The sequence below is a fragment of the Podarcis bocagei genome (assembly GCF_964188305.1).
Source record: "Podarcis bocagei genome assembly, chromosome: 4".
In the NCBI taxonomy this organism is placed as follows: Eukaryota; Metazoa; Chordata; class Lepidosauria; order Squamata; family Lacertidae; genus Podarcis; species Podarcis bocagei.
In genome coordinates, this window is record NC_138128.1 from 50,595,858 (window position 1) to 50,611,346 (window position 15,489).

Genomic DNA, 15,489 nt, shown 5'->3' on the forward strand with positions numbered 1-15,489 from the left:
TTTGCATACGAGTTAGTAGAAGATTGGGAATATTTTGGCTGTATCCAGCCACAGCTGGTACTGACTGGCTCAGTTAGAATGCATGCAGAGCATGTTTCCTTGTTACATGAAAAGCTATTAGACATATAAAGCAGAATTCAGAAGCAACCCCACACCCAGCAGCATGGTTCTCTGCCAGGAAATGGAATAACAGGAGCCAGCCTGTCTTTGCACGACCTTTGCCAGTCCTGAGTTCAAGGAACCTACAGCCTAAAGTTATGGTACCAGTACTTTACCTTCTAAAAGTAATCTCTGCATGTGTATGATTTAGATAGAATGGATTTTTTTAAAAAAACCTTAAATTCTCATGAACCTAGACATGTCTACATACAGAAGCGTGTGTACTGAATGTTTTCATTGTTTCATTGCTCATCTTATCAATGCAAGAGTGACAGTACAAATGAATAATTCAAGACAACACAAAATAGTACTCTTTAGCATATTGGTATATTTAATAGTATAGAAACAAGTTTTATTAATGTCAACCTTTCTAAACCTAAACCCTGGGAAACCCAATTGCTCAGCTGATCTCTGTAGAAAGCAGCTTTGTCAGCCCAATACACTGCAATTTTCTGAGCATAGGGCTGGCAAAGCCACTTGCATTGTGGTTCACAAGTGTTGCACAAGGGATGGGCTGGTGGGTGTGGCAACCCTCATGGCAATTATCCAGCATCATTATGATATTTGGTAACAGGCAAATTAGCTGCCACCTGTCAAGAGTTGTCCTGCAGAGGTGAATGATCTGACCTGCTGGGCCAAAAAGGTTCCCCATGCTGAGTTAAAGGTTCAGTAACGTATGTAAGGCTGCTAAGTTGACCTATGATATGAAAAACAATACAGAAATCCTGGAGCAGGATTCTGAATGCCATTTTTTAAAAGATTACCTGGATTTAAATGACTACATACTTGAATATATTTTAAAAGAGAGCAGTACAATTGGGAAAATTTGTAAGAATCTACAACCACTATCCTGTTTATGTGTAATGTTTTACACAGCATATCATATTGCTATATACATTGATACAGCAGTACAGAAACTCCATTAAGTAAACTATTGAATGAATTCAGAGTTTGAACATTGCTGAGCAAGTAGTTCCTGCTGTCGAATAGTTTCCTGTGCTTCACGTTGCATTTTCTCAAGCTTTTCTAGGGTAACTGACTTTAAAGGTAGCAGCTTCGGCTTGCATAACACCATAGTAGTCACATCTTCTACTGCTAACATCCCTAAAACAAGAAAAATTGAGAAACCAAAGATAATTACAAAGCTCATAAAATACATATTCAAGAATATATCTGCAAGTTCAAACACTACAGTTCCATGTGGATGCCACCAAACCCACTTCTCCGAGTTATTCAGCTGTGAAATATGACAGCTGTGTAGAGCAGTACACATGGAAGGCTCCATTTAAGCACCTCATATTTTTGGCAGCCGCTGGTATAGTACTTGCATCAAAGCTTTTCATATTATTGGGCCATTTGTGTACCTGTACTAAAAAAATCGAGTTCAAGTGTGATACTAGCCCCTTAGCACAAATATGCTCCAATATAAGGGTCAAAGGGCAAGCCTTGCCGAAAGAACCTAATCTATTCACCTTCTTAAATACTTAAGGGGAGATATATAATACAGGATGCAGAGCATGAAAGAGCTGAACGGGTGTAAAACTATTAATAGTTATAAAACAGGCTACTTCTATGAAGAGAAGAATAAAGGCTCCATAATCCTCCGTAAGGAAGCATTCAGATCTCAACATTGTAACAAGGCCAGTGGTAAACTGTTACCTTGAAGTAACATGTCTGATCCTGTGTTATATATTAACAACATATTTCCTTACATGGAAAAATCCCTGCAATGTAATGTTTCTCAGACATCTGTAGATGGCCAGAGAGAACATCACATCAATTCTGAGAGTACTTAACTGCTGCTGGTGAGCTACCTGGTCCAATTTAAGGTATTGGTACTATTAAGTATTGGTACTATTATACAGATATCTTAAGTACTAGGCGCCCAAGTACTTGAAGGAACACCTTTCTCCGTATGCCCCAATGCACAGTTTACAATCAGGAAGAGACTCTTCTTGCAATACCATTGCTGTGGATGCCTAGGAAGGTGAGAATGCACAAGAGGGCTTCTTCTGTGTTAGCACCTCGTCTCTCCAGACAGTCCCCTTCCCTGCTCGTGTTCTGATGGAATTTGAATACAGCTGTATTTGTCCAGAGCTCCAGAAGGCAATAGGTACATTCAGGCACTGTTTTTTGTAATTGTCCTCAAATTATAGTATCGTATACTGGCTATGATTTCACCAAATTGCATCCTGTTAGCTGCCCTAATCACGCTGTGGGGAGAAAGTGCAGGATATAAAATCTTGCAGTGCTGATAAAGAATTTGCCAGAGACACAACCCTAAGAGTGCTGCTGACTTGTAGTGTGATAAGGTGAAACCCCATGCAACCTTTGTAACTTGGCAAAAAGAAGGGGGATCACAGGAGACACACAACAACAGCCACTTGAAATGCTTGGCAAGTGCACTTTGATGAATGCTGGGAAAAGTCACTCACCTTGCTTGGGCAGCACCTCCCGAAATTTTAATTCAGACATTCTTCTAGTGCCAGAATTGAAGAACCACCACCGCCAATCTGTCTAGGACTAGAAATCATGGGATTATTGTAAAGGTGAACATTGCATTCCTATATTCCCCTTTCCTCCCTTAGCTTAAAGCAGATAGGCAGCTCCCAAATCTGACTTCAGCTGATCCAGGATCTTCATAAGGCGGAGCTGCCCTAGAACTTGCTTAATGAATGTTAGCTCGGGCCTGTTTAAGCACCTGCTGGAGATGTTTGGGAGTAACTAAGCAACCTCGCCTTGCAAATGCAAAACCTCTGAGGAGCAACTGCACTGCAGAGGGTTGGACTAGATGGCCCTTGGGGCACCTTCCAACTCTACGCTGGGAGAAAAAGTTGCACTGAATTTTCCAATATCCCGTTCGGGAGGGGGGCATTTTAGTACTAGGAGAGGAAGAGAAAAAACTTGTTTATTTCCCCCACACCACGTGCGATTTATCTACATCCCCCATCACGTCCCGCCTTACCCACCGCCATCCCGCACTTTAAAAGCCCCAAATTGAAAGAGTTCCTCCTTCCTCAGTGCCCCTCCCTCCACATCCCTGCCCCCAAGGTCCCTCACCTGCCTTGCCTCCCCGCTTCTATTTGCCGGGCTCAGTTGCTCAACCCGCAGCGGGGGCCACCATAGCAGCCCAAAGGCACGGGAACCGCCTCAACCACCCGCGACAAACACTTCTGGTTCCGCGTCGAACTCGTGGCTCAACCGACGCACGACGGAGCACCATAGAGATCCCAAGGAAGAGCGGTTCCCTCGCTTTGGAATAAGGCATCTTCCCCGCACGCGGTGTTCAAACGGCAGCCGGACGTGAGGACTGCCTCTTTTTCCTCAAGCCTCTAGGCCAACCGCGCCTAGACGCCTTTATTATTGGCCGAGAGGGCAGTAACGTCTTCGTTGCTACTAGCAACCAAGGGGGGGGGCGGTGGGCGATGCGATCCGCAGGGGGGGGAGCGGTTGTTCCAAGTGTGACGCAGGTTGCGTTCCATCGGGACCCGCCGCCCCGCCCTCTCTCGCGTTTCCTGGTAGACTTCGACTGACGGAGACAGTGCACTCATTGGGGCGTCTGGGGCTGAGCAGGGAGACGCTGGAATGGAGCACCATTTGATGTAAACACATATAGCTTGCAAACGGCCATCCGGGTCAGGCGTGGCTTAGTTCAGGAGAGCCTCACTCTGGCCCTACTCTCTAACACTGTTCCTCTTATGGGTTTTTCCAAAAGGTTCCCAGAGCCCCTAAGCATGTGCAGAATGCCCTTCCGCTCTGTTTCAGGGTGCAATCGTCCGCACACTTTTCGGGGGACACTGGCTAACGTCTGAACCCAGGGTTGCAGTTTTAACATGCTGCAGTGGATACACATTCCCATTCTTGCCTAACCCAATAACTCACCTCCTACCTAGAAGCTAATGCTGAAGTAACATAGTAGACAATATTGATACTGTGCTGTTGTTGTTGTTTTAAAAAATAATAATTCTGTTTTGTCCCCTCTTAACTGCAAATTTAGTTTTATCGTTTGCATTGTCCGGATTGCTTTTATTTTTTGTTGTGGTTTATATTTTTATATGCAAGCCACCTTCAGTTTTACTTTATTGTGGAAATGTGGGGTATAAATGGCAAATAAATAATAAATGCAGCATTGCATTTTGAGGGTAAAGGTAAAGGGACCCCTGACCTTTAGGTCCAGCCGCGGACAACTCTGGGGTTGCGGTGCTTATCTCGCTTTACGAAGCAACAAATCCCAGCTATAAAAATACCCTTCATTATGTATTGGCAGTAAGTACTCTTACTGAATGATTTTGCAATGTCTGAATTATTATTATTTATTCAATTTCTTACCTGTGGTTCACCATAAGGTCCCAGAGTAGGTTGCGGCATATATATATATTTTTATTTATATATATATATATATATATATATATATATTTATAGGAACTCAAACACTGAGATCCTGCTCTGTTCCAGTAACAAGAAGCCGAAAGCACCAGCCTGAAGATGACGAGTGAGACCTCGTCGAAACGTCGCCTAGACACCCCAACTCTTACACGGGAAGACACCCGAAGACACCAAAACCTGCATTCCTGTACCCGTGAAAATCTACGAAAGCATATATATATATATATATATATATATATATATATATATATATATATATAAAGTTTTAAAAACAGTTTGAAAGAAATTGGTGGGAAAGAAGAAGGGGGTGGGTGCCCAAAAATAAAGTTTTTCAAAAGCAATATATTTTAACTCCGGTACTCTGGGCACAAAAGATACTGTGTAGCCCTTCCATGCAGTGGGATCACCTTTTGTTCCTCTTGCACACCTTGTTGCAAGGATGCTCCCATCTTCAGTGCTTAATGTGGAGCTTTCTATTTCGCTGGCCCTGCATAAAATTTATAACTCCGAAAAAGGCTCTTCTGAACTGATGTACAGAATTCATAACAAGCTGTGGACTTGTTCAAGGTCTCTCCCCCCCACAGTTTTCTATTATCTTTTCCTAGTTGAACTCATTAGTCCCAAGACATAGTCATGTGTTTTCCCGCCTTTCATTCCCATGCATGTGGGAATCAAAGGGAGTTAATTGGTTCTGGCTGCCATGATGGCAAAATGTCTCTCCAGTAGACACGTTAACTAATAATGAGCAGTATGTCCCTTCTGGCAATTTAATCTGCCTTGATTTTAAACTAACAGTGTCAGATTACATGGGAAAAGGAGAACAAAAGACACCAGCTTTTGAACTTAATTCCGCAGGAGTGGAGTTTAGTCTGCACACTTTTGCCTCTGTGTCCCTGCTCTTTCACTCCCCAAATTTTATAGAGATTTTGTTAACTCGCTTTGCAGCCTGTGGATGTGGGTGTGTTTTGGAGGAGAAATATAACTCTCTGTGTTGACTTGATAGTTCAAAATGCAATTGGCTGGTTTCCATTTTCAAAACTTCTGGGAATTACTTTAGGGATTCATTATCATTAGCCTTTAAGAGAGCTGTATTATCTTTTGTTGGGGCCTACTTTTGTTGTGGCTTGCCAGTCTACTGATGACCTGGATCTGTATAACAAACTCGGTAACATATTCCTCTTTGGATTACCGTACCAGCCTGGCAACTACCAATGTACATTTAGGATTCTGTAAAAAGCTCAGAAACCGCTTTCGCTAATGAAATGCCTTGTCGCAAAATGCTCCTAGAACAAGGGGAGTTTCAAGCACTGCTTCAGACAGGTGTTTATTGTGGAACTGGTGCGCCCCATGCATGGAAGTGTTGTTGGTTTTTTTGCCATACCCACACAACAGTGCCATTTAAACACCAGCCCATATCCCCCCACATTCAATCCAGATTTATCCTTTGCAGTGGAAACCCAATACCACACACACACACACACACACACACACACACACACACACACTTTTTAAAAAAACAACAACCCTGTTGCCAATAACTCATTTATGATATTTCACCAGCCTGTTTAAATATTAAGCTTCCATCTGGAAGCATTCTTAGTCAAAAGCTTTTCCATAACAGCGTAAGAATGTCACAGATTTTATTAAATTAAATCGTAATATATTTATATCAGATGTTGCCTCACCCTATGGTAAAAATATGAAATATTTAAATAATAGACCATTTGTATTCTTTAATAATACTTCAGATCTGATAGCTGCTACCCAAGGCAGGTGATCTCACCTATCTAATGGATGCCGCAAGATTCTTAACACACCCTTTTCAAGCACTGCACTATTCAGTTCAGAAAGTTTCAGTTTTTACTTGAAAACTTTTCTGTAGAAAATGAATGACAGCCTTGTCAGTAACTTGCAAAGGGCGAGGCTGTATTTTATTTCCTGTCTTTGTGCAGTTTGTGCCAAAGATGTTTTAAGTTGAGTTTCACAAGAAGACGAAAAATGAGTGAGCTGTGCCAGTTTGTGAGGTTTAAAATCCTCTGGCATTTATAATGTGTGTGGGCTTTTGGAAGCCTCCTTTTTGTACCTATTAAGATCATGAGGAAATTTTTGCATCTGCTATATAACATGGGGCAATTTATTCTCATGGGTGCTCAAGAATATCCCCCTCGCTGGAATTTTCTGAACACAGCGAAGATAACTTTTTGGTTTGTTCATATCATATGTGGTAGCATAGATGACTGGTTTCATCTAGACAGAAATCCATGTTTCCTACCATCCACATCCAATGTCCACTTCTTATTTGCCCATAATTTAAGTTCATTCACGGGAATAAGTTTGCATGTTTGTGGGTATAAACAACTCTGGTTAATTGCACAGAGAAACCAGTGCTTATGCAACATGAGTGTTACATGTTAATTCCTACTAGGTATCATGTTACCTTTTTCATTCATTTATTTAAATATATCCAGTGCTATTTTTATAGAAAAAGATGTGCTGGAGCTCAGTATGAACACCTCCCTTGTTTTCTTATAATGGCAATAGAGCCCACCTGAGAGGTGCTGAAACAGTTCCGGCTGAAAAAAGCCCTAAATATATCTATGCTGCCTTTCATAGGCAATAGCAAGGTGGTGTGGTGTGGTGTGGGGGGCAAAGCCAGAAGCAGTGGCAGAGGAAGAGGAGTGCAGGGGGAGCGCACCACCCCCGGCAGCGCGATCCTGGTGGGATGCCATCGTGGCTGCCCCCTGCCTGCGCTGGGTGCCATGCCCCTGTGGGTGGCACGGCACACCCCCGGGATGCACGCAAGCCTCACCCCCGCCTGCTCTCTGCCCCCTGGTGTTGGACCATGAAGCTCCGCCACTGGCCAGAAGTACAATGAAATTTCAACTCAGAACAACAAGGGAGCTGCAAAGTCAACAGCAAACAAGTTAAAACCCATCCAGCTTTGCTCCATTGCTCCATCCATTGTGGCCTTTTCCTACCCACCTCTCCTTCTGGCTCTCCCACCCATCTGAAATAGGACTAAGGGCTTCATGCACCCTTGGAATACAGGCTGCCCACCCCTGCTTTGGACAAACCTTCCACATTTTGCAGCCCAGAACTGAGCCCCACTAAATGCAGTTGGACTTTCTTTTTAGGAAGTACACTGGAGTCTTTAATCTTAGGAAGTAATAATCAAACCGCCTCTCATGGAGGGGGCACACAAAGAATGGCCTCAGATCAGTGCTTTTTTCTGGGGGCACTCAAGGTATGCACCACCAGCACCTTTTCCTTTCAAATGTTAAAAGTGTGACACTTACTGTAACAGCTTTGTGTTGAATATCGGTACCTTTTTTTCTTTAGAAAAGCATTGCCTCAGATCATGATGATCACAGGGTCCGGGTTGGCTCATGAGACGAGATTCTGACAATGATACTCTATTGAATTTCATGGACCCTGTTACAATTCCATTTTTATTTTTGAAAATCTGCTCCTAGATTTGTTGAAATCATTCTGCAGCTATTGATGCTGAGGCGTAAGAACATATACGGGGTGATTCATAATGCAGTATACAGTTTCAACGCACTATAAAAAAAAGAAGACTATAATATATCTTATGTTATCTGTAACAGAATTGTAGGGGAATGTTTAAAGTTTTCTTTAGAAACAGTCACAGATACATTTTCTGCTTGGAGGTTTCCCCCCCGAATCGTGATCAAAAATGCCGTTGCACAACAGTTACAGACTCCGTTCTGCTCAATTCAAGAACACAACATGCCTTCTCCACTGCAGATGCAGCCATTTTGCCTGACTAGCCTACGTCAGTTTCTGACCAAACTGCGGGAGGCAGTGGAAGACAGGAGTGCCTGGCGTGCTCTGGTCCATGGGGTCACGAAGAGTCGGACACGACTAAATGACTAAACAACAACAAGCTTACGTCACTTCCCTCAGTAGCAGAACACAAACTTTATGAGTACATCTACCTCACGGTTTGCAGTTGTGGTCCGTGTTGTTGCCTGTTACTGTTTTACAGCATCTGGAAACTATACTTCATTATGAATCACCCTGTATTAAGCCAAGGTTTTGAAGTCAGTGTCTCTCTCCTTTCGTAGGAACACGCTTAAGAACTGTGTTCAGTTCCTGAGGTCCTCCTCACTGTCCTTTTGCCAACAAAGTATGGAGGTTAGGGACAAGGAAGTGGCCCCTTTTCGGAAGTGACTCCACCCTAAATTATAGAATAGCCTCCCAACAGAGGTTCATCTAGCCCTTTGTGTCTTGCTTTCTAATGGACTTGTAAGTCTTTTTAATTTCAGCTTCCTCCTTACCCACAGTAGCCAGCCATATGCTTCTGGGAAGCGCACACAGCACCATATGAAGCCCCACCCTGAGAAACTGGTATACAATCTGAGAAGCGAAAGGATCACTTGGATTATCATGGCTAATACTCACTGATAGATGCCCTGCCTTTCGAAAGCTGCTCTCTTGCTAAACAGAGAAGTTCTGGATCAATGTTGTGCCTCCTTGAAAAACATAGAACAGTTGTTTGATTGCTCTTGAACAATCACTATTCCCTGCAAACACCGCCCCCCCAAAAAAAAATACAGGGAAGGGAAGTTGGTAGAAGAGACACCAGTTAGTTAAGGAAGATGTATTTTCAAATACAGTATTGAGTAATTCATGCAAATTATTAATGTGTTTATGAAGAAAGGTGCTAACAGATGCAAATTAGCTGTGTTTCTAATAGTGTGTAGGGAAATCTTTAGGCTCATTCTTTCAAGAAGGTTAGTAATGCAGAGGACGATGCAATCACCTCTGGTCAAATGGGCAAGGCTAAATTTTGAAACGACTGGAAGACTTCAAATGTGTAGACCTCACTAACACTCTTCCCAGGAAATCATGGTCAAAAAGACATTGATGCGTCAAATCCAATATATATGAAAGACTGCCCTCTTGTGGTCTCAGATATAATGACTGCTGTTCCTGAGCAGAATCATACAAGTTTTCCAATGTTTGGAAACCGTTGCCTGTTGATAAATTGGAACAACTGTAGGAATGTGCATTGGCAATCACAAGCCATGCCACTGGTAAAAGAGCAGCAGCTTTCATGCATCACAAATCAGCCCAGAGACAAACCACATTGAGCAGATTTTGTGATGCATGGAAACATCTGTTGTTTGCAGTTTGGCTGCACAGGAAGAGAGTAAGCAAGAAGAGAGAGACACCCTTGTGTGATTTAGAATACAATGCTATACCTAAAATCAATCAGATGAGGGGGCTAATGGATTTGGTGAAATCCATATTTCGCTGGCCAAATACCAGATACAGTGGTACCTTGGGTTACATACGCTTCAGGTTACAGACTCCGCTAACCCAGAAATACTACCTCGGGTTAAGAACTTTGCTATAGGATGAGAACAGAAATCGTGCTCCGGTGGCACGGCAGCAGCGGGAGGCCCCATTAGCTAAAGTGGTGCTTCAGGTTAAGAACAGTTTCAGGTTAAGAATGGACCTCCAGAACGAATTAAGTTCTTAACCCGAGGTACCACTGTATTTACCACTGAATCGAAGGAAATGTCAATCTGCAGAAAACCCGATTGACATTCAGTGAAACCATTCAGTGGTTTCCCTGGGGGAAAGCAGCAGGACAAGTGGAAGTATGAATGAGTCCTGAAACATGCCAGCAGAATGGCTGAATTGGATTGGAGCTGTGGGCAGGACATATGTAGCCTAAGGGAGCAGCATTCCTTCCAGCCAGGGTAGCCACAGGCCTTCTAGGGCAGCTTCTGGTTTGGAAGCACAAAACAAAGTATGTAATTCTAATCGCAATATGGTAAGTGGTCCTGAAACTCTTAACAACTTGGCTGTCTGGCTGCCAACACTTGCTGTTTCAGGGCTGAAATCCAGCAGGTGAAGCATTTCCTGGCATGGAAATGAATTGATAGGAGAAACTTCACATTGTAAACTTCTGCCTGCCAAGAGCAGGGCTATTAAGAGGAAATGAGCTCTTCAAAAAAACAAAACCACACTTGGCAGTCAGGAGACACATGACTGCATTGTATACATTTGGCTGAAGAAATTGCATTGCTAAACAGCTAGTGTCATATGAAGAAAATGGATGACTTTTCCTGTTTAAATGTTTGGAATCTTTTGGGTCTCATCAGTATTGTCCTCCCTCCCATCTCCTAGCTCTTTTTGCCTTTGTGGTGACTTACATTTCCATGATTAATTCAAGCCATTTTTTTTCCTCTTGAAAAGCACTAAACTGGGAGGTTTAGGTGGTTAATTCTATGCAGTACCATCAGAGATGCAACAGTGAGATCAGAAATACTTTATTGGAGGCAGTTTGGGGTACATTCATGATCACAGGGTGTCCCAAGGAAACAGTCCATTTCTGCAATGTTGTTGTGGTGGTTATGCAGGGAAGGCTACAGTTACTTTTTAAAAAGTTTTAAATTGTGCTTTAGGCTGCAGTTCTAAACACAGTTACAGTACTAGGAAGTAATTTCCACTGAACATAGTGGGACTTATTTCAGGGTAAACATGTGTAGGGTTGAACTGTTAAGCATGGAGAATAGAAGAGATATAAAACATCCTCCTTGTTACCGGTTTTTAAAATTGTCACATTGTTAAACAATTAATTAAGGCTTCAATGAAATCTATGCAAAACCTAATGGTTGTTACTACTGTTGCATGGGAATTTAGTTTCAGATCTCTGCTTCTTCTTGTGAAAAATCATACCCCACATTTATTTTTTTGAAAATTTGTTTTGCTTTTTCTGCTTAGTTACATAAAGCCCTCTCCGCTCAAATATTTCTACCTTGTCCTTCGTCTATGGGCCTAACTATGGTGCAAAAAAGTTGGGACAGAAAAATAGCTGTGGGGCAAAGGGTTAAGCAGTCCCATCCCCTCTTCTGCTTAAAGCTTCAGGTCGCTTGGCGATAAGAAGCAGTTGGGGGAATTCACAAGTGCCTGCATGCAACATCTAGTTGGGCTGTGTAGTTAATGCTGTGGTGGTAAACCTGTGTCTGGACTGCACCACTTCACACAGCAAATGGGAGCTGATCTGACTGAAGACTCCTCCACTAAATAACTAAACCTCTGAATGTAAGTAAGTAAGTAGCATGTCATGGTTTGTTGTACATTGCCCTGAGTGCCTTTGGAGGAAGGAGGGCCACCCATCTGTCTGTCATTTCATCCATCTTCTTCCCCACCTGCGCTAGTGAGCAGGAGCCCAGGCTGCAATCTCAAACAAGCTTCCAGCAAAGTAAATCCCAATGAACTAAGTAGCTTTGGACATTACAGCACTAAGAAATTTAAGTGTGCTATGTTTCCAGTGGTGGTGCTACTGCACAAGATTTGAATTCATATCCCACTTGCCATTCACTCCCAAGTTCCCCTTTGGACCTTGAAAATGGAAGCATGAGCCACTTACCACTGTGGATGGCCGAGGGTGCTGTGATATTCAAAGCCATTTCTCAGTCCAGTTTATGGTAAATGTTGTGTGTGGTGAAGCCCTTGTGTGGGATTCCACTTGGCCAGTGCCATGTTTTAATTGGATTGCTGGACCCCATATAGGACCCTGCAATGTGAGTGCAGCATCCCTTGCACCATGGATCCCTAGCATGCTCATGTAGGGGAAGGCATCTCAGTTTAGAGGTTATGCCAGCTACATAATACCCAATTTATTTTTGTATGCCTAACATGTTGAAATTGGGCCTCTGTAGATCTCTGCAAAAATACTTTTTTGCTTTCCCTACACAATACTGTATACTTTTCGTGCTTGGATTTCAGGCAGGCAGAGTGGGCGATGCCCCACTCCCTTACTTTTCGTGACACCCCGTTCCCGTTTTGAGGAGACCACAGGAGAACTTATTTGGCCCCAAACTGGGTGATACGGAATGGAAGGGGGGGGGGCTCCTTTCCCCCTTCCTTCTAAGAACATCCGAGGCCCCGCTTATTCCTATGGCCCCGCTTTAGCCAAGGACCTCCTGTTACAATGTATCCATTCTGTTTCTGCTTTTGCCCTATAGTACAGAATGGGTTTGAAATCATTGAAATCTTTAGAAATTGATATAAAATCAACCGTAACTCCGATTTCTTCGCTCTCAGTGTCATTCAACTCAGTTCCCCGTGGACTCCATGATGCTATCCCTACTTCCATAATCCCCGAAGCGGCAGGTCACGTACGCAGGAACTTCTTAATTTGCCAAACCTTCCCTCTAGGCAATATTAGGTGGCAGACGATGCATATCTCTGACCCATTGTCTTGCCACCACCGGTACTCAATAAATGTGTATCTATGTATATTTCCCGCTCTGCATATCCCCCCCTCCCTCATCCGAAAATGCTAATTAATGTAATCCCACCTTTTCATAATGTATTCATGACGTGTAAAGTATATTCATGATGTAACTTGTGAAACCCAACCTTCCCATAATGTATTCGTGACGTTTCATGCACTGTATTCTGGGATATGGAGGGAAATTTCAAAAGTTCATGTCACCCCTTTCTCTGGGTTCAATCTCGCCTTGAACCTGTTGCGCAATAAACTTGGATCTTCTGCAGTTTGCTCCTGCGTCCGGCTGAGCTCATTTTCTTCCGCAGGGACCCACGGACTTAGTCCGATGAGCTGGGTGGCAGAGTAACCCCGCACCCAGATTTTTCCGTAACAGTTGGCGCCCAACGTGGGGCTTGTGGTTCTCCCGAGCTGCTGACTGGGGGCCCCGAAATCTTCAGCCGGCTCCGGGCCATTTTGCCTGGGAAGATCCTTTTGGACCCCCAGCCATCTTCCGGGCGGTAATCGAAAGCCCTAGGAGTTCAGCCGGGGAGCAAAAGAGGGATCCAGCCGGCTTATTATTCATCGATCCCGGGATCATCATAGAAGACGCGTGAGTATAAGGAAAAAGGAAAATCCAGTGCACTGGTGGGAAGGGGGTGGAATCTCCTGGCAACTGAATTCTCTGCCCTCCTCTCTATCGCTCCTTCTTGCCTTTCTCTTGGTCCGGTTAGTGAGAGAGACCGTGGACCGCTGCTCAACCCGAAAGGGGGGTTCTGAGCTCTATCTCTTTTCCTTAAAATCTCCAGCCAGCCGCACCAATTGGGAGTCCGAAAGTAAGACGGTGAGACCCGGCTTGGAAAGACAGCCGACTTTCCGCAACGGGCATCCCAGTTGAAAGCAAGGGGTTGGAGCTCTCTTTCCGAACTTCTCTAGCGCCCGGCAAGGGGGCGGGAAGTGGTCTTGCTTTCTATCCCAATCCCAGCCGCACTGGTCGGTGCCACGTAACCGTGCGTGAGCCCGCTTCCAAAAGCAAGGGGGATTTTCAGTTCGAAATTCTATCCAGGGACCACCCGATCTGGCACCGCATGGCGCGGGCGTCCAGTAGGGCCCCTTTTCCTGAGATGTGACGATAGGTAGGAGGTTGCCAGGAGGGATAGCCCATGAGGAATTGGGCAGGACCGGCAGAGTGGAAAGAGACCCCAGGTTATAGGAAATAAGGAAATAAGGAAATAGGAAATAAGGAAATAGGAAATGGAACGCAAGGAACCGGATAGCTAGAGCTCTCTAAAACCCACTAAGGAAGTTGCCAGGCAACTAGAAGCCCCTTCTCCTCTTTACTATACGTCCCTGTACTAAGCATACCAAACCCCTAGACATACCAATCCTAATCAACCCCTCTTTTTCCCCTTCTCTATCCCAGACACCCCCCCCCCCAAAAAAAAGCAAAAAGCAAAAAGCAACAACAGCAACGCATGCATCTATAAAGGGGTACCCAGTCAACCAAGCGTTGTGAGCCCTACCAGTCTGATTACCTGGTGGTGTGTTTGAAGAGGCAAGGAGGCTCATAAAACCATGTGGGACCTTCCTACTAATTTCACTTAATGAAGCCAAAGGTAGTGGCCCAACTCCTTGCAATAACCAACTAAAGGATGAGAATATATATGTTTACATGTTTACATGTTGTCTGTTATGTGTGTTGTCTGTTAATACATATATGAGAATATGTATGTTTACATGTTGTCTGTTATGTGTGTTGTCTGTTCCTTCTGTCTCTGGCAGACTGCCTTTCTTAAGTGTGCATAGTTTAAACTGCAAGCTTGCTTCAAAATTTAAATCTAAGGAAGCCATGCTGGATCTTAGCAGTCCTAAATAAGAGAAGATGAGAATGAAGTGTGCAAATGTTTACCCCACCTCTTGCTTTGCCCCAACTTTTGAGATTGTGAGTCTACAGTCTTATTTTGGAAGGTGCTTTTAACCTAATGTTTCTGCTGCAAAAGCCTAGTTGAGCACAACTGCTCTCTCAAGCTAAAATGCAGTGTATGTATTTCATTAAGCGTATGCCTATAAAAGTATGGTGTTCATTCTAAGAAAAAAATATTTGAGTCCAGTTTTAACTTCGATTTGGTTGGACAGAAGAGTTATTGTAAGGCTCCTGATATCTGTCTCTATAAGACTTCATGGCCTCTTTTGTTAGAAAATGCCCACCCTCCCCCTTGTTTCACTCTGCCTCTTTCAGTTGTTTTCTCCCTTCTTACTTCTATGCCAGGTAAATTTACTCCCGAGTAAGCTTCCTTTAAAGGAAACTGCAAAGGGGGGGGCATAAATTAGGCTTACTATTCCTCTGCAAGTTCAGGAAAAATTGTTCACTCTTGTATTCCTTTTAAATCAAATCTATGGCTGTTTAAACTTTGCTTTATAAAAGATCCTCTCCCTATCTTAGGAAAAATGTTAACTTCAATCTTCTTTTAAAGATAATTTCTATAGGAATTTGCACTCTTTAGTCTAAGGAAGTAAACTCTCACTCAAACTAGCTTCAAGATCTGCTAAAAGGGTTGGGTACTTTTATTTTCCTTTTCCTTAGTACATGATAGGCGCATGGTTTGTGATAGGCGCATGGCTTGTGATCTCTTCCCCAGTTGTGTCTGTGTACATAAGTATGTGTGTGTGTTTCTGGTAGTACAAATCTTGCT

The 15,489-nt window shown here is 43.5% G+C and overlaps 1 protein-coding gene across 1 annotated transcript; it reads right to left on the reverse strand.

Annotated features, from left to right (window-relative positions):
- Window positions 1-467: 467 nt before the first annotated feature.
- Window positions 468-3,442, reverse strand: BBIP1 (BBSome interacting protein 1). The gene is made up of 3 exons (XM_081189436.1): window positions 3,220-3,442; window positions 2,595-2,682; window positions 468-1,263 (listed from the first exon to the last, which is right to left on the reverse strand). The coding sequence occupies exons 2-3, from the start codon at window positions 2,632-2,634 to the stop codon at window positions 1,091-1,093; spliced, it is 213 nt and encodes a 70-aa protein (XP_081045562.1). The 5' UTR covers window positions 2,635-2,682; window positions 3,220-3,442; the 3' UTR covers window positions 468-1,090.
- Between the last annotated feature and the right edge of the window lie 12,047 nt (window positions 3,443-15,489).